General features: G+C 38.0%; 1 protein-coding gene across 1 annotated transcript in view; it reads right to left on the bottom strand.

The window, feature by feature from the left end:
• Positions 1-26,329, bottom strand: part of ADAM9 (ADAM metallopeptidase domain 9) — a 133,040-nt gene that overhangs the window by 22,626 nt on the left and 84,085 nt on the right. Inside the window, exons 16-18 of the mRNA XM_066380389.1 lie at positions 19,077-19,260; positions 3,527-3,607; positions 3,163-3,268 (exon numbers count right to left, since the gene is read on the bottom strand). Coding sequence (XP_066236486.1) covers positions 3,163-3,268; positions 3,527-3,607; positions 19,077-19,260 — 371 coding nt within the window. The remainder of the gene's footprint in view (positions 1-3,162; positions 3,269-3,526; positions 3,608-19,076; positions 19,261-26,329) is intronic.

Here is a 26,329-nt window from a genome sequence, read left to right as displayed (position 1 = left end):
CAAAAAACTACTGGACCTGATAAATGAATTAATTCAGCAAGGTGGCAGGATATAAAAGTAATACTCAGAAATCAGAGGCATTTTTATACACCAACAATGAACTGTCAGAAAGAGAAATTAAGGAAACAATCCCCTTCACTACTGCAACCAAGAAAATAAAGTACCTAGGAGTCAATTTAACCAAGGAGATTAAAGACTTGTACTTCAGAAAATTATAAAACGTTGATAAAAGAAATCAAGGAAGATACAAACAAGTGGAAGCATATACCATGTTCATGGTTAGGAAAAATAAACATCATTAAAATGTCTAGATTACCCAAAGCAATTTATAAATTCAATGCAATACCAATTAAAATACCAACAACAAACTTCAAAGATATAGAACACATATTCCAAAAATTTATATGGAACCAAAAGAGAACACGAATAGCATCAGCAATCTTAAAAAGGAAGAATAAAGTGGGTAGTATCACACTTCCTGATATCAGGTTATATACTACAGGGCCATTGTACTCAAAACAGCTTGGTACTGGCATAAGAACAAGTATATGACCAATGGAACAGAACAGAGAACCCAGAAATAAACCCACACCTTTATGAAGAACTGATATTTGACAAAGGACATAAGAGCATACAATGGAGTAAGGACAGCCACTTTAACAAATGATGTTGGGAAAATTGGACAGCTACCTGCAGAAAAATGAAACTTGACCACCAACTTACACCATTCACAAAAATAAACTCAAAATGGATAAAAGGTTTAAATGTAAGCTATGAAACCATAAACATCTTAGAAGAAAACATAGGCAGTAAGCTCTCTGACATCTCTTGCAGCAATATATTTGCTGATTTATCTCCACAGGCAAGTGATTTATCTCCACGGGCAAAGACAGGATAAACAAATGGGAGTATATCAAACTAAAAAGCTTTTGCACAGCTAAAGACAATAAGAACAGAATAAAAAGACAAACTACACAATGGGAGAACATATTCAACAATACACCTGATAAGGGCTTAACGACCAAAATTTATAAAGAACTTGTAAATCTCAACACCAGGAAGACAAACAATTCAATCAAAAAATGGGCAAAAGAAATGAATAGACACTTCTCCAAAGAGGACATACAGATGGCCAATAGGCATATGAAAAAATGCTCAACATCACTAATCATTAGAGAAATGCAAATTAAAACCACAATGAGATATCACCTCACACCAGTCAGAATGGTGTTCATCAACAAAACAACACAGAATAAGTGCTAGCAAGGATGTGGAGAAAAGGGAACCCTCCTGCACTGCTGGTGGAAACGCAGACTGGTGCAGCCACTATGGAAAACAGTGTGGAGATTTCTCAAATTATTAAAAATTGAACTGCCTTTTGACCCAGCTATCCTATTTTAGGAATACACCCCAAGAACACCATAGAACTGTTTCAAAAGGAGAAATGCACCCCATGTTTATGGCAGCATTGTTCACAATAGCAAAGATCTGGAAACAGCCTGAGTATCTGTCAGTGGACGAGTGGATTAAAAAGCAATGGTACATATATACTATGGAATACTATGGGGCCATGAAAAAGAAGGAAATCTTACCTTTTGCGACAACATGGATGGACCTGGAAACTATTATGTTAAATGAAATAAGCCAGGTAGAAAAAGAAAAATATCATATGATCTCACTCATTTGAGGAATCCAATGAGCAATGTGAACTGAGGAACGGAATTGAGACAGAGGAGGGATCAAAGGGACCAGAGGAAAAGAGGACAAAGGGAAAGGGGATGATAGGATGGGATAAACCTGAAGGGAAGGGGGGGAGGGCACTATGGGGAAGGGGGTCAGGGGGATGTTGAGGGGAATACAGCGGAGGGGGGATGCATTCAGGGCAACACTAGAAACTATGTAAACACAATAAATTAAAATAAATTAAAAAAGAAAAGAAAAACAGGTCTCAAATCAATGACCTGATTGATCTTCTATCCTTAGAAACTAGAAAAAGAAGAACAAATAGAATCCAAAGTAAACAGACTAAGAGAAAATACTTACAAAGCATTTTTTATAAAGGACTTGTATTTGGAATAAAGAACTCTTAAACCCAACAAGACAAATAACCTAACTAAAAACTGGACAATTTGAACAGACACATCACCAAAGAAGATGTGTGGATGGCAAATAAGCACATGAGAAGATGTTCAACATTAGTAGTCATCCGAGAAATACAAATTCTAATCTCAATGAAGTACCACTGCATACCTACCAGAATGGCTAAAATTAAGAAGACTGAGAGGATGTGGAAAAATTGGAAAACTCATATACAGGTGGAGAGAATGTAAAGTGTACTACCACTCTAGGAAACAGTTTGGCAGTTTCTTAAAATTCGAAATACAAACCTCTCTATGAGCCAGCCATTCCAGTATTCATGCAAGAGGGGGGAAAGCACATCTTCTCAGTAGGAAGATATATACTTGAGAACGAGGAGCTCGTTCAGAGTCTAACAGGGAGTAAAAATATGTATTATATAAGAAACTGCCATAGTATGTGATGGTACTTACAGTAGCAAGAGAATAGAAAGGGCATATTAATTCAGATGTAGGCAGTCAGGTTAAACTTCCTAGGGGAAATAGGTATAAGTTGAAATCTGAGTAGCAATTAGCCAAGTTCCAACAACATGAATACAGTATGGTAGGAAAGCCCAGAGGGAAAAGACAGTGGCCTATTAGAGGAAATAAAAGAAGTTACAATGTCTTAAACACAGTGAAAAGTTAAGCTAGGGGCAAATCACACAGGGCATTTAAGCCGTGTTAAGGATGTTTGGACTTCATCCTAATAGCAATGCAGCAGCACTGAAACTAAAACAGGACACTGGCACAATCTAAACTGAATTCTTGAAGGAAACCACTAAAATTCTGCGATGTTGTGTGGAATGTGGCTTAGGACGCAAGAGGGGAAGGAGGGAGCCTAGTTAAGAGGCTATATAAATCCAAGCAAGAAATCAAAGGTAATTAATAAGGATTAAAAAAAAAACATTTGTGAAGAATTCAGAAGGCAAAACCAACATAATTTAACATATAACTGATATGAGAAGTGGGGAAAGTTACAAGGATGCCCAATTTCTGACATGGACCACACTGGGAGATCACACGAATTATCTTCTGTATTACTTGCCATTGTATGTAGGTCCACTGTCCACACTTCCTCCGTATCCTTTAGTCTCACAATTTGGGGGAGCCCAGCCATTTTCACAGTGACAATTCTTATTGCTATTACATACCTTCAAAACAATCAAAACACCATTTGTATTAATTGTGAATGTTGTTCTAAGTCATGAACTTTAGAATGAAAACCCAGAAAAAGGACTAAATTCAAGAAAACTCATAAATACTTTTTAAGAATAAAAAAATTATCAGTTATCTAAATTCCCCAAAGTCTAAAAATCTAAAAATCTTGGGAAATCTCACATAAACCTTACTGGGATTCCTCATTAATCATCATTACCTCCATGAACAAACCAAAAGAGAATATGACTTACCCCATGTCCATGACACTTCTTCTGAATATCACAGTCATAATTCAGAACAGAAGCATTTATACATTGGAAGTTTCTACAAATCTAAAAAAAAAAAAAAAAAAAAAAAGAAGTAATGAGTAAGGAAAAATTGAACACATTAATAAAACTAGCCAGAAAAAAAGACCTAGGTATAGATTATTTCAATGGTTAGAAATTCTTTCAAACTCTTTTTTTTTTTTTAATTTTTTTTTCGAATTTTTTTTTCTTTTTTCTCTTTTTATTTTATTTATTCATTTTAGAGAGGAGAGAGAGAGACAGGGGGGAGGAGCTGGAAGCATCAACTCCCATATGTGCCTGACCAGGCAAGCCCAGGGTTTCGAACCGGCGACCTCAGCATTTCCAGGTCGACGCTTTATCCACTGCGCCACCACAGGTCAGGCTTCAAACTCTTAAGGAATAGTTATTCCCATATTACATATTTGCAAATGTAAAAAAGTAAGTAAAATTATTTGTCATATAAGTAATTGATGAAAATGGGCAAAGATGATACAAAGGCCAAAAACAATGATAAAACTACTATATGGCCTGACCTGTGGTGGCACAGTGAATAAAGCGTCGACCTGAGGTCACCAGTTCAAAACCCTGCACTTGTCTGGTCTAAGACACATATGGGAGTTGAAGCTTCCTGACCCTCCCTCCTTTCTCTCTCTCTCTCTCTCTCTTTCTCTCTCTCTCTCTCTCCTCTCTAAAATGAATAAATTAAAAACAAAAAAAACTACTATATGATCTATCCTTCCATATAAATATAGATGTGAAAATCCTATGTAGAATATTGAGATGAAGAAAACCAAAATTTTTTTTATTTCAGGGTATAGGTTTGGAGCCAAACATGAACCACCTGGGACAACAAAGAAGCTGAAGGGTTCTCCTTTTCCACTTTTTTTTTTCACTGTTAGAGTTTAGTCTCTCTGCTAAATGAAAATACTGAGTAATATACAAAGAATGTAGTAGGTCTAACGTAGTACCAAACAGAAAGCCTGCTCCAAGTGCCAGAGGCCAGCCTTCATTCAGTAAAGGCCAGAAAGGATGGTGCCAACATATCCTATTTCACGTCTACAAAAAACACCTGGTGTTTGGTTCCATCAGTGTGCCAGTACAGGTACACACATCAAGCACCTGCTATATCCTTCTTCTACATAAATGTTTTTGGCGTAGTATGAAAGCATAATAAAATGCAAAGTTAAAAGGCCTCGTGATATGTCTATATATGTTAGTACTAACCTGGAGTTTAAAACCAGTATTATTCCGACACCACCACCACCAAAAAAGCTTGTGGGGGTTTGAAAGTCACAATGGCAGACCTTACAAAGGGTAAATCAGTAGACACTATTTTGATTGCTTAATGTTCATGGGGGAAATATATTAATTTGGTTTCTTTCTTGCTATAGAAGAATAGTATAATGATAAAAAAAGATAACCGCCAAACTGAAGTCACACACACACACAAACACACACAATTTATGCAATCCAAAAAGAGAGAAAGATAAAGTAGAAAATATCTTTAACACATTTTAAAACAACATTAAATAAGATCATAGAAATAGGATGAAATGTTAATAAATTAAACTGTGGCAATAACAGCCAAAGCCCAACCAAATTATAAAGATACAAAATACAAACATGTAATATTTATCTACATTAGGATACAAAAAGCTTTTGTAAGCATGACAAGAAAGCAAGACAAAACAGACAAAATTGAAAAATATTTTAAAATTTCTTTATGGTAAAGACAAATGAGAAATTTAAAAATATAACATATAACTCAACATTTAATATTCTTTATATATGAGAAGCCTTTAATAAAATGATAACCCAACAAAAAAAAGAAAGATATAAATATGTACTTATCAGAAAAAAATACATAAAGCTAATAAAAAATATAAAGATTTTCAAAAAGAGAAATACAAACTAAAATAATAAAACTTTGTCACCTAAACAGGATGTCAAAAATTAAATAACAAAAAAAAACAAACAAACAAACAAAAAAATTAAATAACACACAATGTTAGCAAGAGGTTAGCAAGAGTATGGGAAAAATTAAGACACCTTCATATACAATTAGTGGAATGGAAATTGTTACTACCTCATTGAAAGGTAAACTGGCAGCATCTACCAGATTATAATGTATATATCTCTAAATTTAAAAAGTTGACTAGAAATCTATTCTACAGAAGTACTCACAAAAGTCAGTGAGATTAAATGTAGAAGAGTGTTCAGAGTTACTAAAAATAATAACCTAGATGATAAATAAGAATATGAAAGATCTGAATATGTAATTATAAAACACTATAGGTTATAAGCAAGAGTACACTATCTTCAAATGCACATTCATTAAAAATGAACATACAGCCTAACCAGGCTGTGGCGCAGTGGATAAGTGTTGGACTGGGACACAGTGGACCCAGGTTCGAAACCCCGAGGTTGCCAGCTTGAGTGTGGGCTCTTCTGGTTTGAGCAAGACTTGAACCCAAGGTCACTGGCTGGAGCAAGGGGTCACTTGGTCCGCTGTAGCCCCCCAGTCAAGGCACATATGAGAAAGCAATCAATGAACAACTAAGGTGCTGCAATGAAGAATTGATGCATCTCTCTCCCTTCCTGTCTGTCTGTCCCTATCTGTCCCTCTCTCTGACTCTCTGTCTCTGTCACAAAAAACTAAATAAAATAAATTAAAATAAAAATGAACATAGAGTCAACTCATTAACCATGGACGTTTTATTCTCAGAAATAATGAAAGATATTAAACCCAGCACCAAACCTGAAGCTGTGCAGTTTCCAAAGCAAAGAGTCATGCTCGTAATAAATTTTTGCCTTCTCTTATACATTTTGGGAAAAGAAAAAGGCATTAAGAAGATGTGGTACATATACATAACGAATTATTACTCAGCCTTTAAAAAAAAAAAAAGATGAAAAACTGTCATTTGTAAGAACATAAATGGACCTGGAGAATACCATGGTCAGAAAACATTAAGAACCATATGATTTCACTAAAACATGAGATATAAAAGTGAAAACAAATGAATAAGAAAAACAAATAAAAATTCATAGACACAGTCAACAATATGGTGGTTACCAAAGGGAAGAGTAGGGTAGTGAAGGGTAAAGGAGGTCAAATATATGATGACAGAGATGATTTGACTGGGTGGTGGGCTCACGGTGCAATACACAGATCATGTGTCAGATATGTACACTTGAAACTACATTGCTCACAAAACTTAGGGGATCAGGGAACATGCAGATACTCCAGTACTTTCAGCCTTTTGTATAGTGCACTTCCACCTATGAAATAAAAGATGGTTTTGCATCTCATTTGCATAATCGAACAACTTTCTTTGTCTTGTCATTTGCTTTTCGGATGTTCTTGTTTAATAAAAAAAATCAAATGCTTCTTTTTTTTAATCACTTCATATTCATTTTTAAATATCCCCTAATTTTCGTGAGCAGTATATATATATATATATGTGTGTGTGTGTGTGTGTGTGTGTGTATGTGTGTGTGTGTATATATATATATATATATATATATATATATATATATATATATATAATCTTATGAACCAATATCACCCCTCTACATCTAATTTTTTTAAAAGGAAGAAAAAGGCATATATTTTTATTATGATTTTCAAACCAGCCAATCAGCACTTTCAGTTATAGCAAGAGTTTCAGGAAAAAGTCTTACAACTTTGGTAATGTAAAGTTTGAAGTAATCAAGCATTCCAGTACTTGTATAACCACTGTCATGAATTCTTCCCACTCAACCTGTGAATGACAACAAAAGTCTCTGAATGACAATGTTGTGCTCTTCTTAGTCAAGCTGACAGAACACTTCCAAAATCACTTCTAAAGAACAAGGTACTGGCCCTGGCTGGTTTGCTGAGTGGTAGAGCTTCGGCCCGGCATGTGGATGTCCTGGGTTCAATTCATGGTCAGGGAACACAGAAGAAGCAACCATCTGCTTCTCCACCTCATCCCCTCTCCTTTCTCTCTCACTTTCTCTCTCTTCCCTTTCCACAGCCATGGCTCAACTGCTTTGAGCACGTTGGCTCCAAGCACTGAGGATGGCTCCATGAAGTCTCTGCCTCAAGTGCTAAAAGTAGCTTGGCTGCAAGCATGGCCTTTGATGGGCAGAGCATTGGCCCAGACAGGGGTTGCCAGGTGGATCCCAGCTGGGTTGCATAGGGGAGTCTGTTTATCTCTCCTTCTTTCACTTGGAAAATAAAAAATAAAGAAGAACAGGGTACCAGTTGGCCTTCATTATTATCATGTAATTTTTAAAACAACATAATGCATCCACATAGTTAAAAATCAAATAATGATAAAAGTGCTTATGATGAGATGTCTGCCATCTAGCAGTCTACAGAAAACCACCCTTCCTTGTAATTGCCTCCCTATTTTAAATAATTATCTTATTTCTTGCTTTATCTATTTTAGACATCATCAATTAAGGTCTTTATTACATATAAGAACTTCACTTTATAACACAAACCCAAACGCCCCTCCTTCACCTTCTCAAACTAAATACTGCTTGATATTTATACCATAATGTTGGGATATTGTAGTGGAATAACCCATTGCATGGCCTTGGATGGGACATAGCCAACAAGAAAAGAATGTTTTGCCAAGAAAGTTGTTTTGTGACTTGAAGGCGGGTCACTGAAACAGGTCTATGTGACTGAAGGCAGTTGCTGGGCTTTTCTCAGTAAAACATTCTTATAAGATTTCTGTGCTTTCCAAGGTTATCCCTTCAGATAAGGAGAGGAATGTTATGGGATCCATAGAAGCAACAGCAATTAATGCCTTCTGATATTATGTTGCTACTAAGCTATCTTGCAGGTGCACTCTATGTATCTTTAAGCAAAAGTTACTCTTGATGTTATGCCAATTTCTCAGTAAACAAGCTTTTTGAAGTCTTGGGAAAAAAATTAGGACACTGCATGAACTCAGGGCCATTTGCCCGAGCGAGCAGTGGTCCTTTGCTAGTCCTTGATGATTCTGTCTGCTGATCTCTCTCTCTGCGCCCCCGACTCACAACAACAGGATATTATCCACTTGGTACATTATATGCCACTATTACCTGAGCAAGTTCATAACTAAGTGAAGAAAGACAGAGGAAGCTGATAATTGGAGAGCACAGTATTATCTTTATTATCAATAAAGCAGTTAATATGACTTAAGTAAATAAAGCGGGCTTCCTAATTCTGCACCCCAAAATCAAACTTACCTGCCTAGTCACAGGCTGCTCTGGACAACCACAGGCCTCCCCCCCACAGAAGCTGAGTTGGCCCTGCAAAATGTACTGCGTGGCTGGAAGAGCAGACCAGAACACACCCTCTGCAGGCAGGCAGATCAGGAAAGAGAAGACAGAAGGCACTGAGCCACCCATGCCCAGTGTCTTCTCCCAAACTCACGAGCGGCACCAGTCACTTTCACTTTGCATCCCTTGGAGTAAAGTGAAAGAGAAACACACTAAGGCTGGGAGTGTTATTTATTTTTCTCCTGCTTTACTGAGATTTAATTGACACCTAACGTTGTGTAAGTTTAAGGTATACAATATGTTGACTTGATAAACTTCTATCTTGTGACATGATTACCACAGTAGGCTTAGTTAACACTTCCATCACTTCACATAAGTACCATTTCTTTTTTCCAGTGAGAATATTTAAGATCTACTCTGTTAGTACTCTCAAGTATATAATATTATTAACTATAATCAACATACTTCTACCTTCTTTTTCTCTGAATCGATAAATTCAAAGTTCTTGTCTTCCAACTCACAGCTTCTCTCTTCTGCTTCATACATTCTGATTTCAGTGCTATTTCATTTTTTCATTTCATTCATTGTATTCTTCAGTTCCAGAATTGGTTTGGTTCTTTTTTTATTTCCATCCTTTGTTAAACTCATTTTGTTCGTGAACTGTTTTCCTAATCTTGTTAAATTGTCTGTATTTTCTTGAAGCTCGTTGAACTTCCTTTAAAACAGCTATTTGAACCTGACCAGGCAGTGGCGCAGTGAATGGAGCGTCAGACTGGGATGCAGACAACCCAGGTTTGAGACCCTGAGGTTGCCAGCTTGAGAGCGGGCTCATCTGGATTGAGCAAAGCTCACCAGCCTGGACCCAAGGTCACTGGCTCCAGCAAGGGGTTACTCGGTCTGCTGAAGGCCCACTGTCAAGGCACATATGAGAAAGCAATCAATGAACAACTAAGGTGTTGCAACGCACAATGAAAAACTAATGATTGATGCTTCTCATCTCTCTCCATTCCTGTCTGTCTGTCCCTGTCTATCCCTCTCTCTGACTCACTCTCTGTCTCTGTAAATAAATAAATAAATAATAAATAAATAAATAAATAAAATTAAAACAGCTATTTGAGTTCTTTATTGGTAAATCACATATCATCTTATCTTTGGGACCAGTTACTGAAAAATGATTGTGATCTTTTGGTGATGTCATGTTTCCTTGATTTTTCATGGGAGTTTTGGATTGCTGTCTTCACATTTTAATTAGCACTCAACTCCTCTAGTCTTTAAAAACTGCCCTCATGAGAGAAATAACTTTCTTCAGCACAGCTAGGTATTCTGAGGCTCTCTCAGCCTTCTATGGATATGCCTGCTCCACACTTTTTGCTCCCTCTTCTGGCAGAATTCTTAGGCTTATTGCCTTTTCTTGATCTTGCAACACACCAAGCTGAATGATGACACTTCCTTTTTGCTCACTAGCTGTCTGCAAAAGCTCACTCTTGTCGCCACTGTCTGTCAGAAGAGCATATGTGGTACTCGCGGGCCACTTGGAGGGATCCAAAGGCAAGGATCCACAGGCACTTGTGGAATCTGCTAAACAGTTAGTAGGATTTGCATTTGTTTAATGTCTTCCAAGGGTCCTGAGTGCCCCACTCCCAGCCTCTTCTCACCTGTCTTGCAGTTAACAAATCAGTATATTGGGCGGGGTGAGAAAGAAGAGGCCCTGCACAGCTGGGGAAGCTGCATGCACACTCATCTTAATTTCCCCTAGGGGAGAAATCACAAACTGAAAAGATCTCTCCTGGCCCTAAGCTGTACCACCTTGATAGTGATGCAGGTAGACTCAAACTGTTTCTCTTATGCTCTCCAATGTGTCCCACACATATTCTTTTACTCCAACATTGTGCTAGAACTTCGCCTCTAGAAATCTGGACTTCAGCAAAGACTTGCTTATCTGTGGGTCTTAACTAGGAGGTTGTTTTCCAGGGGATTCCGGAATATGGCTTGAAAGGGCTGGAGTCAGGCAAAGGCCACTGCAGAGTCTATATCCAGGACCAAGGTCTCAGTATGCCAATTCCCTTACTAAAGTGGGCACGACTCCTCCCAGGTCTCCTGTGTACAGTGCTGGGAGCTCTCACAAAGCCACTCTATCCATGGATAGATGCTAAATTGTTATTGTTGGGAGGAAGGAACAAATAAGGGGTCTCTTATTCAGTCATTTTGGGAATGTCACTAAACAACCCAGGAGTATTATTTTAACGAAAGTTGATCCACAAGGAAACAATAAAATGAGGAATAAGTATCCCTTGCCAATAATTAAGACAAAACACCGTTGACCTCAAAGCTAAGTACTAAGTCTATATGTTGTATATTTTCTTTTTTATAGAGCTTTTGTTTTCACTGCAGGTAATACTTGCCTTTCTTCTTACACTTGGCCTTTTGCATCATTTCCTCTTTCAAGATCCCTCTTACAGAATAAAAAGACAAACTACACAATAGGAGAACATATTTGACTGATAAGGGGTTAATAACCAAAATTTATAAAGAACTTGTAAATCTCAACACCAGGAAGACAAACAATCCAATCAAAAAATGGGCAAAAGAAGGCCCTGGCCGGTTAGCTCAGTGGTAGAGCGTCGGCCTAGCATGCAGGAGTCCCGGGTTAGATTCCCAGCCAGGGCACACAGGAGAAGCACACATCTGCTTCTCCACCCCTCCCCCTCTCCTTCCTCTTTCTCTCTCTTCCCCTCCCGCAGCCAAGGCTCCACTGGAGCAAAGTTTGCCCGGGCGCTGAGGATGGCTCTGTGGCCTCTGCTTTAGGCACTAGAATGGCTCTGATTGCGGCACAGCGAGGCCCCAAGATGGGCAGAGCATCGCCCCCTGGTAGGCATGCCAGGTGGATCCCAGTCGGGCGCATGCGGGAGTCTGTCTGACTGCCTCCCCGTTTCCAGCTTCGGAAAAATACAAAAAAAAAAAAAAGGGGCAAAAGAAATGAATACACACTTCTCCAAAGAGGACATACAGAGGGCCAATAGGTATATGAAAAAATGTTCAACATCACTAATCATTAGAGAAATGCAAATTAAAACCACAATGAGATATCACCTCACACCAGTCAGAATGGCGCTCATCAACAAAACACAGAATAAGTGCGGGCGAGGAGGTGGAGAAAAGAGAACCCTCCTGCACTGCTGGTGGGAATGCAGACTGGTGCAGCCACTGTGGAAAACAGTATGGAGACTTCCTCAAATAACTAAAAATCGAACTGCCTTTTGACCCAGCTATCCCACTTTTAGGAATATATCCTAAGAACACCATAGAACTGTTTCAAAAGGAGAAGTGCACCCCCATGTTTATGGCAGCATTGTTCACAATAGCAAAGATCTGGAAACAGCCCAAATGTCCATCAGTGGACGAGTGGATTAAAAAGCTTTGATACATATATACTATGGAATACTACTCAGCCATAAGAAATGATGACATCAGATCATTTACAATAACATGGATAGACCTTGATAACATTATATGGAGTGAAATAAGTAAATCAGAAAAAACTAAGAACTATATGAATCCATACATAGATGGGACATAAAAATGAGCCTCAGAGACATGGACAAGAATGTGATGGTAACAGGGTGTAAGGTGGGGTGGTGGGGAGGGGGCGAGGAAGAAGGGGGGAAAGGAGGGGCATAAAGAAAACCAGATAGAAGGTGACGGAAGACAATTTGACTTTGGGTGAGGGGTATGCAACATAATCAAATATCAAAATAATCTGGAGATGTTTTCTCTGAACATATGTACCCTGATTTATCAATGTCACTGCATTAAAATTAATAAAAATAAGATTAAAAAGAAAAGATCCCTGTTACTCTAACAGCCTCCTTACAGGGTCCTCTTGCCTCAATCTAAATTCATTATGCTCCAAGGCCTGACACACCACTGATCTCTTGGAATTTGTCTCTGGCATACTATATCCCAGATTACAAGTCTTTATTTTTGGTTTACTTCCTCATTTACTGAATCATTACATTAGATTTCCTAAGAAATAAATAAATAAAATATAAACTTTCTGATCCCTTAAATCTCTGAAGTGCTTTTATTGTGCCCTCTCACTTGATTGATACTGTGTACAGAATTCTAGGTTGCGAATCTTTCATAAACACAAAAGTACTGTCTTCCAGAATTCGGTTCTCTATCTCATTCTTTTATATGTGACCTATTTGGGGAGTTTTTTTGTTTGTTTGCTTGTTTTGTCTCTGCAAGCTATTGGGATTTTCCTTCACAAGTATTTTCAAATTGCATAATTTCCCACTTTTTTGTTTTCTTTCTCTAAATTAGAAATTTCAATTATTTGAATTTTAAAATCTTTATTTGAGTCTCACAGGCCTTCATCTTTTCTCTCACGTTCCCATCTCAGTCTTTTTGTTCAGCTTTTTCAGAGGACTAACTTTCTCCAAGAACTCATCTACACTTCAGTTACGTATGCATGAAGGGAACGGAGTCCTAGGGTTATGAAGGGCTACAGGCCTCTTGTAAGAGGATAACTAAATATAGTATCAAAAATTTTATTTTCTCATCTCCAACCTAGAGAACAAGGCAAATGGTTGCTGATGCTTTGTTGACAGAATAAAAGCAGCATACAGATAAGAGAAGGGCCTAGCCCAGGGGTCCCCAAACTACGGGGCCACATGCGGCCCCCTGAGGCCATTTATCTGGCCCCCGCCGCACTTCTGGAAGGGGCACCTCTTTCCTTGGTGGTCAGTGAGAGGAGCACATTGACCATCTCATTAGCCAAAAGCAGGCCCATAGTTCCCATCGAAATACTGGTCAGTTTCTTGATTTAAATTTACTTTTCTTTCTTGTAAATATTGTATTTGTTCCTGTTTTGTTTTTTTACTTTAAAATAAGATATGTGCAGTGTGCATAGGGATTTGTTCATAGTTTTTTTTATAGTCTGGCCCTCCAATGGTCTGAGGGACAGTGAACTGGCCCCCTGTGTAAAAAGTTTGGGGACCCCTGGCCTAGCCTCTCCTTTAGTAGACTAAAGTAATTCTATTTTCAGTCTCACCTATAAGCATTATTTCCAAAGCACCAACTTGTTTAGGGTTCTGCGAGGCTAAAACAGCCTTCTTGTCCACATGCTGCCAGTGTGCACTGTAGGATGCAGGTTCTACTGCTCTCACAAACTTCCTTCTGTCCTCTCTTGGGTTTTCAAAACATGTGGAAATCTTTGTTTACTGACAAAATCTCATCTAGTTCCCACTTTGGTATTTATTCCCTATTTATTCTTCTATATTCTGAGAGGATTTGGCAGTCAAAGAAGATAAAGGAATAATACAATTCACCATTTTTAATGGATTTTTTTCCAATTCCAAAGTATTTTTACTCTAAACTTAATTTGTACTAACTGTGATAATTACTTTTATGTGTTCACATATATGGGATATAGGTTGCCAAATATGTGATCAAACATCATTCTGAGTGTCTTTATGAGGGTGTTTTTTTGGTGGGTTGAACATTTAAATCAATAGACTAAATAAAGCAAACTGCTTCCCTAATGTGGATGAGCCTTAGCCAGACAGAACAAAAACACTAACCCTCCCCTGAATAACAGGAAATTACACCTGCCTGCCTGTTTTCAGTCTGGGACTGGGGTTTTCCTGCCTCTTGAATTAAAACCTGTTTTCCCTGGGTCGTGAGCCTGCTGACTTTCAGAGTAGAATTACCATCAGCTCTCCCGGTTCACAGGCTTCTGGACTCAGGTTAACAACACACCTCTCCTAGATCTCCAGCTTGCCAACTGCAAACCTTGAGCCTTATCAGTCTCCTAATAATCATATGAGTCAATTACTTATACTAAATCTCTTCACATGCATGCATGTATATATTCTTCCTGTTGGATTTGTTTCCGTGGAGAACAACAACTAATGCAGATACTGAAAACTAGAGTGATTCTAGAGAAACAGGTTTTAAGGATGAGTTTTCGGAATTGGTTCCTGGACTTATTAAATCGGCTCTTATACCTGATTACATTTAAAGACATTAATAACCTTATTTTCAAGAGTAAAAATAATATGCCATGGCATGAAATGGCGATGGCAAAATATCACTGTTTCTTCCTAATCAACCAGTTATAAGAATCAAGATAGGATACTTTTGAACATTTTTATCAAACTAAAAAATATGAGATTGAGTGATTACTCCTAACATCACTGGACAAAGTGGGGAAAGAAAAGGATGAGCTCAGAAATCTGAATTCCCGGCTCAAGCAGGGCATAAATGACCTGGAAACTTCTATGAGTGCACTAAAGGAGCGCCTCGTTTCCTGGAGCAGCAGGGCTGAAATCTGAAAATCAAACTCAGAATCTCATCTTGCAACTGGAGAGATTATAGTGCAAGTCGAATTCCCGGGCTCACAGGGTACCTACTATTAAAGTGAGGGCACTGACTGGGAAAAAATGAGATCTTAAAAGCTGGAATGGGGCTGTGTAGGAAGACCCTGGTGAAGCAGGGGACACTGGAGTCCTGAAATGATGAGTCTTCTTATTCTAAAGAGAGGCCTTTCCACTCCCAAGATAAGGGAGAACTGTAATAACCTCCTTTGTAGAAGCTGCCATGCAAGAAAATGTTGATTCTCCGGACTAACCCTTACTAGCAGTCTTTGCTTTTAGGCCTATGACTAGATTCAACCACCAGTAGGTCCCTAAAGATGACATACAAAGTATAATGCATGCAGAAGTGTACTACTACACACCAGACAATCTACATGAGTTTTTGAATATATACAGACAGTATCCGAGGAACAGGTATGGGAATTGATATTAAGGCTGTGGGATAATTCTGGGAGGAACACAAAGTTTAATCAGGCCAAATTTATTAATATGAGCTTACTACATAGAGATTCTGCATTTAATGTTGCAGGGCAGGGATTTACAAAGAACTGTAACAGCTTGTTGATCCATTGCCTGAAAAACAGACTAAATGGTAGCCCGTGGTGAGTGAGTTGAAAATACTGGATCTGCCTTGGTTTAACATAAAAAAAATAATTCAAAGGCTTAAGGGTGCTGGAATGTTAGAGGGGGTTTGCATTTTCGATATTACTCAGATGATCCAAAAGATACACCTTTTAGCATGACTGTGGAAAATAAATTCATGAAGGGACCCCCAGAATCTTTGAAGACCTCTGTGATCACTCTTCTCTATAGACTAGACCTTACAGTGAGAACTATGGTTACTGAATGAAGAAAATGAAACAGAATGAAAGTATTTGGATCCTAAGGTAACAGAGGCCAAGTGGCAGCCCTCAACTGTAAAAACCAATGAGAGGGCCTGGCTTCTGGTGGCACAGTGGATAAAGCATCGACCTGGAACGCTGAGGTTGCCGGCTCAAAACCCTGGGCTTGCCTGGTCAAGGCACAAATGGGAGTTGATGTTCCTGCTCCTTCCCTCTTCCCCCTCTGTCTTCTCTAAATTGAATAAATAAAAAAATTAAAAAAATTAAAAAAAAAAAAACAAAAAAACAATGAGAACAGAATCAGAGCAACAGTCAGAATAGTCTGACTCTAACAGACCTACAGTGTTGGATAGTTAATAATGGTGTTCCTAAGAGTGAAACTGATAGAAAGCCTACCAATAAATTGTTACTAGATCTGTATAAACAGAAAAGTTCTAGGTCAAGTGAACAAAATTCTAACCTAAATAAAAACCGAGTCACTACCTCTGGATCAATCCCAGATTTAAGCCATGTTACAGACCCAGAATCCATTAAAGGAAGAAGATGGACCCCTTCAGAAAAGAATTCATGTATAAAGCAGGTCAGGCCATTCTTCCTTCCAAGCGAACTTCCTAGAGAACAACCTGGTGAACACTCCACTGGAAGTATTTTCTTTCACCACCATCCTTCAGTGATGTTCCAGAAAAAGGCTCTAGTGCTGCAGCCATCCACTTTATTTTCAGAGAGTACAAACTTCCAGTTATAAGGTAGATAAGTTCTGGGTATCTAATATTTAGCATGGTGATTATAGCTAACAAGAATACATTATATACTTGAAAGTTGCTAAAATAATAAATTTAAATGTTTTCCTCACACAAAAAAAGTGTTATTTATGTGAAGTGATAGATATATTAACAAACCATATTGTGGTCATTTCACAACATATATGTGTATCATATCATCTCATAGTACATCTTATATTTATATATACAATGCTATATGTCAATTATATCTCAAGAAAGCTGGAGGGAAGGCCAATAGGGAGAAGCAAAGATGAAAGATACAGAAAAAGAATTGCAGAAAGATTATCTGGGATTCATAGTTTCAAATTTCTTTATTTGATTCTGTATTTTGAATCAATACATTTCCTGCTATGCTTTTTTTGGTCTTAGCTAAGATTTTGAGACTTACCAATACTGACCATAATTCATAAAGTAAAATTTCATAAATTCAAAAAAAGTCTTAAGTATTCAGCTTCACTAGCACACAGACTCCAGGAATATATCTAAAGAAAAATTCAACGTTACCAGTATTTGCTCCAGGAATATAAACATGATTTAATGTTAGGGAATTTACTGATATAACCCAGCACATCAAGAGGTCAAAGAAAAAACAGTGGTTATTTCAACAGCTGTTGTAAAATCTAATAAAATTTTAAATCTATTATTTTTAAATTCTTATTCATTAGGATTAAAAGGCTATTCCATTTAATGAAAAATACTATCTACCCCAAACTAATAACTAAAATCATATATAAGCATGGAAGGCTAGCTGCATTCCCAGTAAAGTTATAAAATTAGTAAGAAAAACACATCAATTTTTAAATGAACAAAGAATATCAACACAAAATCATAAAAGAGGAATAAAAATATAGACAAAAAAATTCAACATCGATAATAATTAAGAAAGAGTAAAAAAAACTTTATAACTATAGAAGCTAATCTTGACTATCATAACGAAGAATTAAAACACTTACTGAAAACTGGTTGGAAAGTAAACTAGTAAAAACTTTTCTAGAAATTTGGCAAAACTATATCTAAAACCATATAAGTATGCATACCATTATAGTAGTTTAACCTCAAAAGACAATCAGGATATTCTGAAATTTTTATTTATAAAACCATTTACCTCAGCATTGTTTATAATAACTGAAGCAGTTAAGTGCATGTAGTGAGTGGCAAGGACAGGCAGAAAAATATAAGGGTCTTTTTAAAAGTAAAAAACAGAATTGGAAATGAAACTTGGTAGAAGTTGAGGTAATCTGAGGGTCCATCAGCCTTTTCTTGTGCCACATAAAAGATAATCAGTCCAATCATGTTCTCTCCTCCTTCTCTATCTACCTCTCTATTGGTTTCTTCCACTTGTTCAATCATCCTACCTCCTTATATCTTTGCAAATGGCTTAAACTTGCCATAAGCCTTCTAGCCCTGCTCCTATATCGTGGCATCCCTCAAAGAGTTCTTATTTTGCCCTACTCTTTTTTTTGAGCATGTGTGAGGTGGGAGTGAGTGGGAAGGAACAGATAGAAACAGACAGACAGGAAGGGCGAGAGATGAGAAGCATCAACTCATAGTTGCAGCACCTTAATTGTTCATTGATTGCTTTCTCATATGTGCCTTGACCAGGGGGCTCCAGTTGAGCCAGTGACCCCTTGTTCAACCCAATGACCTTAGGCTCAAGCCAGCAACCTTGGGCTTCAAGCTAGTGACTTTTGGGCTCAAGCCAGTAACCACAGGATCATGTCTATGATCCCATACTCAAGCCCTGCCCCACTGTTAATTACCTTTCTTTAAATATATATTCTAAATAAAAAAGAAATTGACCTAGTTCATCTTCTCAAATGTAACCACTGGTATTAAATCAGGGGCTGGTGAACTCTCGGCTCATATCTGATCTAAACACCTGTGGTCAAAATAACAGGTAGCATAGGCAGATTTCTGGTACAGAGACTCACATGAATGCACACACACACACTCTCACACAGAACCCTGGATATCACCTGTGTGTCCCAGTAATGACAGACTGGTAAATTACAACACACTTAATAGAGAAAGAAAGTATGCACGGTATATGACAACATAGAAACCATAGGTTATAATATATGAAAGAAATTTAAATAGTAAAATTATAACTACTCTTAATTTTGTTCTTGTTGGCTTCATATTTTCCCAAATTTCTGTAATAAATATAGATTTCTTTGATAATCAGAAAAAAGTAATCACTTACTTTGCAGAATGATTTTTAAAATTTTACTCTGTAAATAGAAATCATGTTAATTACCTTTCCAACGTCACATCTTGTGCCTTCATTCACCATCCCAGGATCTGGAACATCTGATCCTAGCTGAAAATCCACACCCCAACATTTGGTGCCTCCACTGGGAGTCTGAATAATAGCAGGCACAATTCCAAATACAGGCATGTCTTGTACATTCTCACATTGAAGCTTTCCACACAAAGCATTCCTATAAAGATAGAAAAATAATGCAAACATAAATGCATCCAGTGTAGATACAAAAGAAAAATTATACACACACACACACACACACGCGCAGAGACTGTACTGCTACTTAACTGAAGGTAGTCTCAACAGAAAAAGTGTACAAGAGTAACAGAGATCAAAGCAGCTTATGGCAGAGAACAGCAGAGATATATGGATGCTAAGATGCAAATTAGTAGGGTACCAGGTGGTGCTGATGCTCCTTTCTTAACACCTAATCCCTCTTCACTATCTGCATAGGTCTCAGATAAAGTCTATTTCCTATAAATTTGATGTAACTTTATAAATATTATTACCCAGAAAATAACAGAACTATATCAAACTTGCAGAATTATGGTAAGGAGAAAATTAGACAATGTTAGGTACAATAACTAAGACAGGATGTCACCCTGTCTTGGCTCTTAGTTACTTACTTAGAGACTCAATCTGTAACTCATCAATGTCCCAAGGCTGTGTGAGTTAAATGCCCCTCCTGAATCCTTTCATAACACACTAAGCACCCCTAACATCAACTCTTATGATGAGGTATTAAAATTTTCTATTTAATTGATTATCTTCTGATGCAAGCACCTACCTATACCTGAATCTCCTCTATAATATCACTATGCTATAACTGCCAAGTCATTATAGTATATTGTCTTCCAATTTCTCTAACTTTCATCTTCTAAAAATTCCTGTTCTAGCTAGCATACATTCTTTACTTCTTGAGTTAAAATCTATCTCCCTATACCTTTTTCTTATTGATCCCAGATCTTCACATGAGACTAACCAGATAATGTTTTCTTCTTTTAACATGGCAGCTATTTTAGGACACTAATCATGAAGCTCCTAAATACTTCACCAGGGCAACAGCCTGCAATCATTTCTCATACAACAGGGATGCTCCCTGTTAAGTTCCAGTTGTTTCACTGCCTTGAAGCATAGTGCTCAGAGTGGAGCATGAAATTTCAATTATAACCTGACAAGCAAAGAGCATAATGGAGCTCTCATTTCCTTTATTCAAGATCTTGTACTTCTATTAAGCCCAAGATTATAGGCGCTTTTATGGTAAGTAACTACATCAATATGTATCTACATGACATTCTTGGTACGCTTGATCTTATATCTTATAACTATATAACCCCTATTTACTCTGCATATGCTGCTATTAAGTCTCCTCTTGCTTCCATTTTGCTCTAAAAAGTCAGTAATTATGTTCCAACTTTCATTTATCTTTATATCGCCAATTATTCATTAGGTAACTTGAGTAAAGTGCTTAAACGTTCTAAGCTTCAACTTCTTCATCCGAAATACAACATATAAATAATAATGCCTATTTCAAATAGTTGATTGAAATTATATAAGAAAACCTCTAAAGCAAAGAATAGTGTAAAGCAGACCTCAGGTAACACCTGTTGGAGCCTTCCAAAATTCATGTTGCCATGATATACTCAGTGCTTCATCTATAGTCTTGGTGACATACTGAAGAGTAAAAAGAAAATACAGTTGACCCTTAAACAACATGGGTTTAACTGTACTGGTCCACTCATACATGGATTTTTTAATGAGTTCTGTAAGCTTATTTTCTTTTCCTTATAATTTTCTTAGTAACATATTCTTTTCTCTAGCTAGCTACTTTATGGTAAAAATGCATATATAATATATATTACATACACAATTCAGTATGTGTTAATTGACTGCTTATGTTATCTGTAAGATTTCCAGTAAACAGTAGGCTCTTAGTAGTTAAGTTTTGGGTGTGTCAAAAGTTATATGTAATGTTTTGACTAGGTGGTGGCTCAGCACACCAAACCCTGTGTTGTTCAAGGGTCAACTATACTCAGTATATAAAAAGCTGTTGTATTTCAATAAGAAAAAGCCACTTCAACAGAAAAATTAGCAAAGATGCATGAAAACAGGCAATTTACAAAATAAATTCAAACAGCCAACAAAGCTAAGATCTCTTCATTATTACATTAACCAAAGAAATTCTATTGTAAATCTCAATAGAATAATTGCTCCAGGCAATGATCATCAATGCATGCTAAAACCATCAAGTGAAACAGTGGTGGGAAACTGGATAGTCAAATGGTACATCATCATCAATCCACATATTACCTGATAATTACAATGGGAAAAACATAACTTTATAAAAGCTAGTCATCACCACTTAGTAATATTGAAAATAAAACAATCCAGAATTAATTATGTGTCTCCTTGACATAATGAACCACTTAGAAAGTAGTTCTCCCCAAAATGTTTCACCTGAATCTAATCAAGACCTTAGATTTAATTTCTGATTGAAAAAAAATTCAGGGGGTAGAGACAACAGCAACATTGACAAGAAACTATCAAACAGACCCAGAACATGGGACATTCTAAAAGACCACTGGCCCAGTGATTTCCTCAGGTCACTATTATTGAAAAGAAAAAAAAGGAAAAAGGAAAAAGAACATTTTAGATCAAAAGAGACTTAAGCAACATGACAAATGCAATTATCTGATCTTTAACTGAGTCCTGATATGAAAAACAGATAAACAGATACGAAAGACAATTTGAAGACAATTGGAAAAATTTTAATATTGGCCAGGTACTACATGGTACTAGAAAACTGTCCATTTTGTTAGATATAATAATGGTATTGTCAATGGCCTTTTATGTTAAAGATGACTACTGAGGAACTTATGTGGGAAGTATCCTAATAACCGTTATTTACTTTCAAGTGGTTCAGCAAATTGTACACAGAATTAGTAAAATAAAATATTAACAATGCTTTAATCGAGGATATATATGAGTATTCATCATACTACTTTTTCCATTCCTCTGAAGATTTGAAATTTTTCATTGAAGAAGTTTAAAAAGATGAAACCATCTATGCAGTGAAAGAGAAGCAGCTCTTCCAGTGAAACAGAACAATACAACGTGCACAGCCATGTCTGCAGTACGCACAACAGTGGGTGGGAAAGGGGTGGGGAAACAAGACTATATTTTTGCATATGGAAAATCTGGAAAGACACACAAGAGGTACAAGACATGGAGGGTAGGAACAGGGAGAAAGAGTGGAGGCATGGAAGCCACATGTTCTCCATATGCCTTTAAACATTTTCTGAACAACCACCAACAACAAAATCATTATTTATATATTCATTTAAAACAAAAATGAAATACCTGTTTGACATAAATTAGAAAAGTATTTTTAAGATAATACTCTGGCTTTGGTGAGGGAGCACTGGAGACGCAAATTAGTTAAACATACTGAAGGTCAATTTGAAAGTACAATATCTACAGAGATGACGTCAGAGTAATGGCGCGGTAGGAAGCGATACCGATAAATCTCCCCCCAAAATAAACAAGATCTTCAACCAGAAACAGAAAAACCTATCCTTGGAGCCTCCAGATGTTTCGCAATACACCCGAAGGTATGGTCGAGAGAAAAATTAGCTAAATATATAATCAAACCCTGAAGGAAATAGGGAGTAAGAAATGCTCCGCCTTCCTCACTAACCTAAACAGGGCTGCTTTCACTGGGAACTGAGAATATAGAAACTAAGGTGGGCAAAGGGGGTGAATAGATCCAGGCCGCGGCACAAACGGCCAAACCAGGCTGTGGCACGGAGATCCAAGCTGAGGAAAAACTGTGCCTGTAGCAACCCGGGCAATACAAGCTAACACTCGCGCCAAACCCAGACAAAGAAAGACAAGTGGGGCAGCCATTTTCCCCGATCTCCTGGTCTGCACGCACAGATAGTGGGCGAGAGACTCCTCCAAGTGCCTCAGCAGTGGGCCCTCGTGTTACCCCACAGAGAGGCAGAGTCAGGGGCCTTTGTGTGGGCCGAAAGCGGAATCTCCGGGCCGCCCCAGCGCCCTGAAAAAGCCATGCACAGGGAGGGAGCGAGAGCCAATTCCAATGCTGGAACTTTTCTGTGCGGGCAGGGGTTTCACTCAGAGTGTGAGACTGTTGGCCTGATATCCTGGTCGGCGCGCATGGAGAGTGGGCAAGAGATTCCTCCCAGCATCTCAGGAGTGGGTGCCCATGTTACCCCACAGAGGAGCAGAGTCAGGGGCCTTTGTGTGGGCCAAAAGCGGAATCTCGAGCTGCCCCAGCGCCCTGAAAAAGCCGTGCATGGGGAGGGAGCAAGAGCCAATTCCAACGCTGGAACTTCTCCGTGCAGGTGGGGGTTTCACTCAGAGGGTGAGACTGCTGGCCTGATATCCTGGTCTGTGCGCGCAGATAGTGAGTGAGAGATTCCTCCAAGTGCCTCAGCAGTGCGCGCCTATGTTTTCCCACAGAGGGGCAGAGTCAGGGGCCTTTGTGTGGGCCAAAAGCGGAATCTCCAGGCCGCCCCAGCTCCCTGAAAAAGCCGCGCATCGGGGAGGGAGCGAGAGCCAATTCCAACACTGGAACTTTTCTGTGCGGGCAGAGGTTTCACTCAGAGTCTAAGACTGCTGGCCTGATATCCTGGTCTGCGCACGCAGATAGTGAGCGAGAGTTTCCTCCAAGCACCCCGAGAGTGGGCGCCCGCCCGTGTTACCGGAAAAAGTGGCACAGCCACAGGTCTTTGAGTGGGCAGAAGCCTTGCCTGATTATGCTAGCAGCTCTGACTGACTGAGCCTTACCCAGAGCCCTGTGCTGAGTGGGAATAGAGTGGGGAGTTGTCAGCTCTTTGAGCCTCTAACTATCCAGGCAGAGGCAGCAGCAATCCCATAGCTGGATTATCAGACTACTAATTGAGGAAGGAAAGACTAGGAGAGAGGCTCCAGGAACACGAACTCTCTCACTGTCGGAGCCTATAAATGCTAATCAGCCTCGACTGCCAACGAGACTGAAGCACAATACATGACATCACCATAGAGGCTTATCAACTGCAAACCTCTACCTGAGCGTGCCACAGGGGCAGAACCCGGGGTACAGAGTTACCGACCAGGAAAAGGGAGAGAAAAGAAAAAGCAAGAAGATAACCTCTCAAAATCAAGAATAATCCGCAGACTTTATAACCTATCCCATTTTATTATTTTGTTCGTTTGTTTCTCTTATCTTCATTCTTGATATTTTTTTTCCTCCTCCAATTTGGTCGTTTAACTCTCTGCTGGTCTTACTCTCTCCTCTCCTTGAACTACACTACCCATAAGTGTTACATCTCCCATTATCTTTTCATTCCTCTTCCTTTCTCCTCTATGAGGGTTGCACTCCAAAACCCTTAACTCTCTCTCTCGCCTCTTTTTTCTTCTTTCTTCTTTTAGTGGTTCTCTCTTTTTTTTTCTTTCTCTCTCTTTCTTTTCTCCCTCTATATTAGTTTCTTCCTTTCTCCTTTATGTCTCTTCTCATTCAAACCTCAATAACGAACAAATTTTATTATCTGGGACTCAAACTTATGTTTGTGGCATTTTGGGGGGTTTTTACTTCACCTTTTTAACTCACTAGCACTGCTCCCATGCCTGGCTCTCCATTTTATCTAGTTCTTATTCCACTAAATGCAATAGTAACTTTTTAATTTGTTCCCCCAATTTCCTGTTTCCCTCTTATTCCTCTCATCATAACTCTTAGTCAACCAACACCTAAAAGCAAATCATTTTACTCTTGACCAAATTTTTTTCCTTATTTTCTTTTTCTGGGTCCATACCCCCTTTTTTTGTTTTTTGTTTGTTTGTTTGTTTGTTTGTTTGATTTTTTTTGCCCCTTTATTACTTCTCCCAATTCAGGCCCTCCATTACAGGCATTGTTTGTTCTATTTAGTACAATATAATTCACAGTTCACCACAAGATTTTCTAAAGAAATAGGGGAGAGGAGAGGAGAGGAAAAAAGGAGGGGGGGAATAATTTCCTTTTTTTATTTTAATTTTTTCTTTATTTAATTATTAATTTTTTTTTAAAAAAACAACTCTTTTTGATTTTTGATTTTTATTTTTTTTAACTTTTTATTCTTTATTAAATCTCATTAATACTATCAACAAAACCACCCTCAGATGCCATTAAAGAAGAAAAAATCGAATATCATGGATACAAAAGAAAGAGAGGTAACACAGACAGATGAGGAAAAATCTATGCAGAAAAAATTTAATATATTGGAAACCTTGGAGTTAAACAACAGAGAATTTAAAATAGAAATCCTAAAAATACTCAGAGATATACAAGAAAACACAGAAAGGCAATTTAGGGAGCTCAGAAAACAACTCAAAGAACACAAAGAATATATTTCCAAGGAAATTGAAACTATAAAAACAAATCAAACAGAGATGAAAAACTCAATTCACGAGCTGAAAAACAAGGTATTAAGCTTAGCTAATAGAACAGGCCAGATAGACGGTAGGATTAGTGAAATAGAAGACAAGCAACTTGAGGCACAACAGAGAGAAGAAGAAACAGACTCAAAAATTAAAAAAAATGAGATAGCCCTACAGGAATTATCTGACTCCATCAAAAAGAATAACATAAGAATAATAGGTATATCAGAGGGAGAAGAGAGAGAAAATGGAATGGAGAACATACTCAAACAAATAATAGCTGAGAACTTCCCAAGCCTGTGGAAAGAACTAAAGCCTCAAATTCAAGAAGCAAACAGAACTCCAAGTTTTCTTAACCCCAACAAACCTACTCCAAGGCACATCATAATGAAATTGGCACAAACCAACGGCAAAGAAAAAATTCTCAAGGCAGCCAGGGAAAAGAATACAACATATAAAGGAAGGCCCATTAGATTATCATCAGATTTCTCAACAGAAACTCTACAAGCTAGAAGAGAGTGGACCCCAATATTTAAAGTCCTGAAAGAGAGGAACTTTCAGCCACGAATACTATACCCATCAAAGCTATCCTTCAAATATGAAGGAGAAATAAAAACATTCACAGATACAGAAAAGATGAGGGAATTTATCATCAGAAAACCCCCACTCCAAGAATTACTAAACGGGGTTCTCCAATCAGATACAAAGAACAAAAAAAACAAAGCCACAATTAAAAGCTCCAAGAAAAACACAATAAAACCAAATTTAAACTGTAAAAACAACAAAAAGAAAGGGGGGGAGAGGATGGAGATTGACAGTAGCAAAGGACGATG

Source organism: Saccopteryx leptura, chromosome 4, assembly GCF_036850995.1.
Source record: "Saccopteryx leptura isolate mSacLep1 chromosome 4, mSacLep1_pri_phased_curated, whole genome shotgun sequence".
In the NCBI taxonomy this organism is placed as follows: Eukaryota; Metazoa; Chordata; class Mammalia; order Chiroptera; family Emballonuridae; genus Saccopteryx; species Saccopteryx leptura.
Note: the sequence above shows the minus strand (reverse complement) of the source record. Positions and strands in the feature narration are given on the sequence as shown.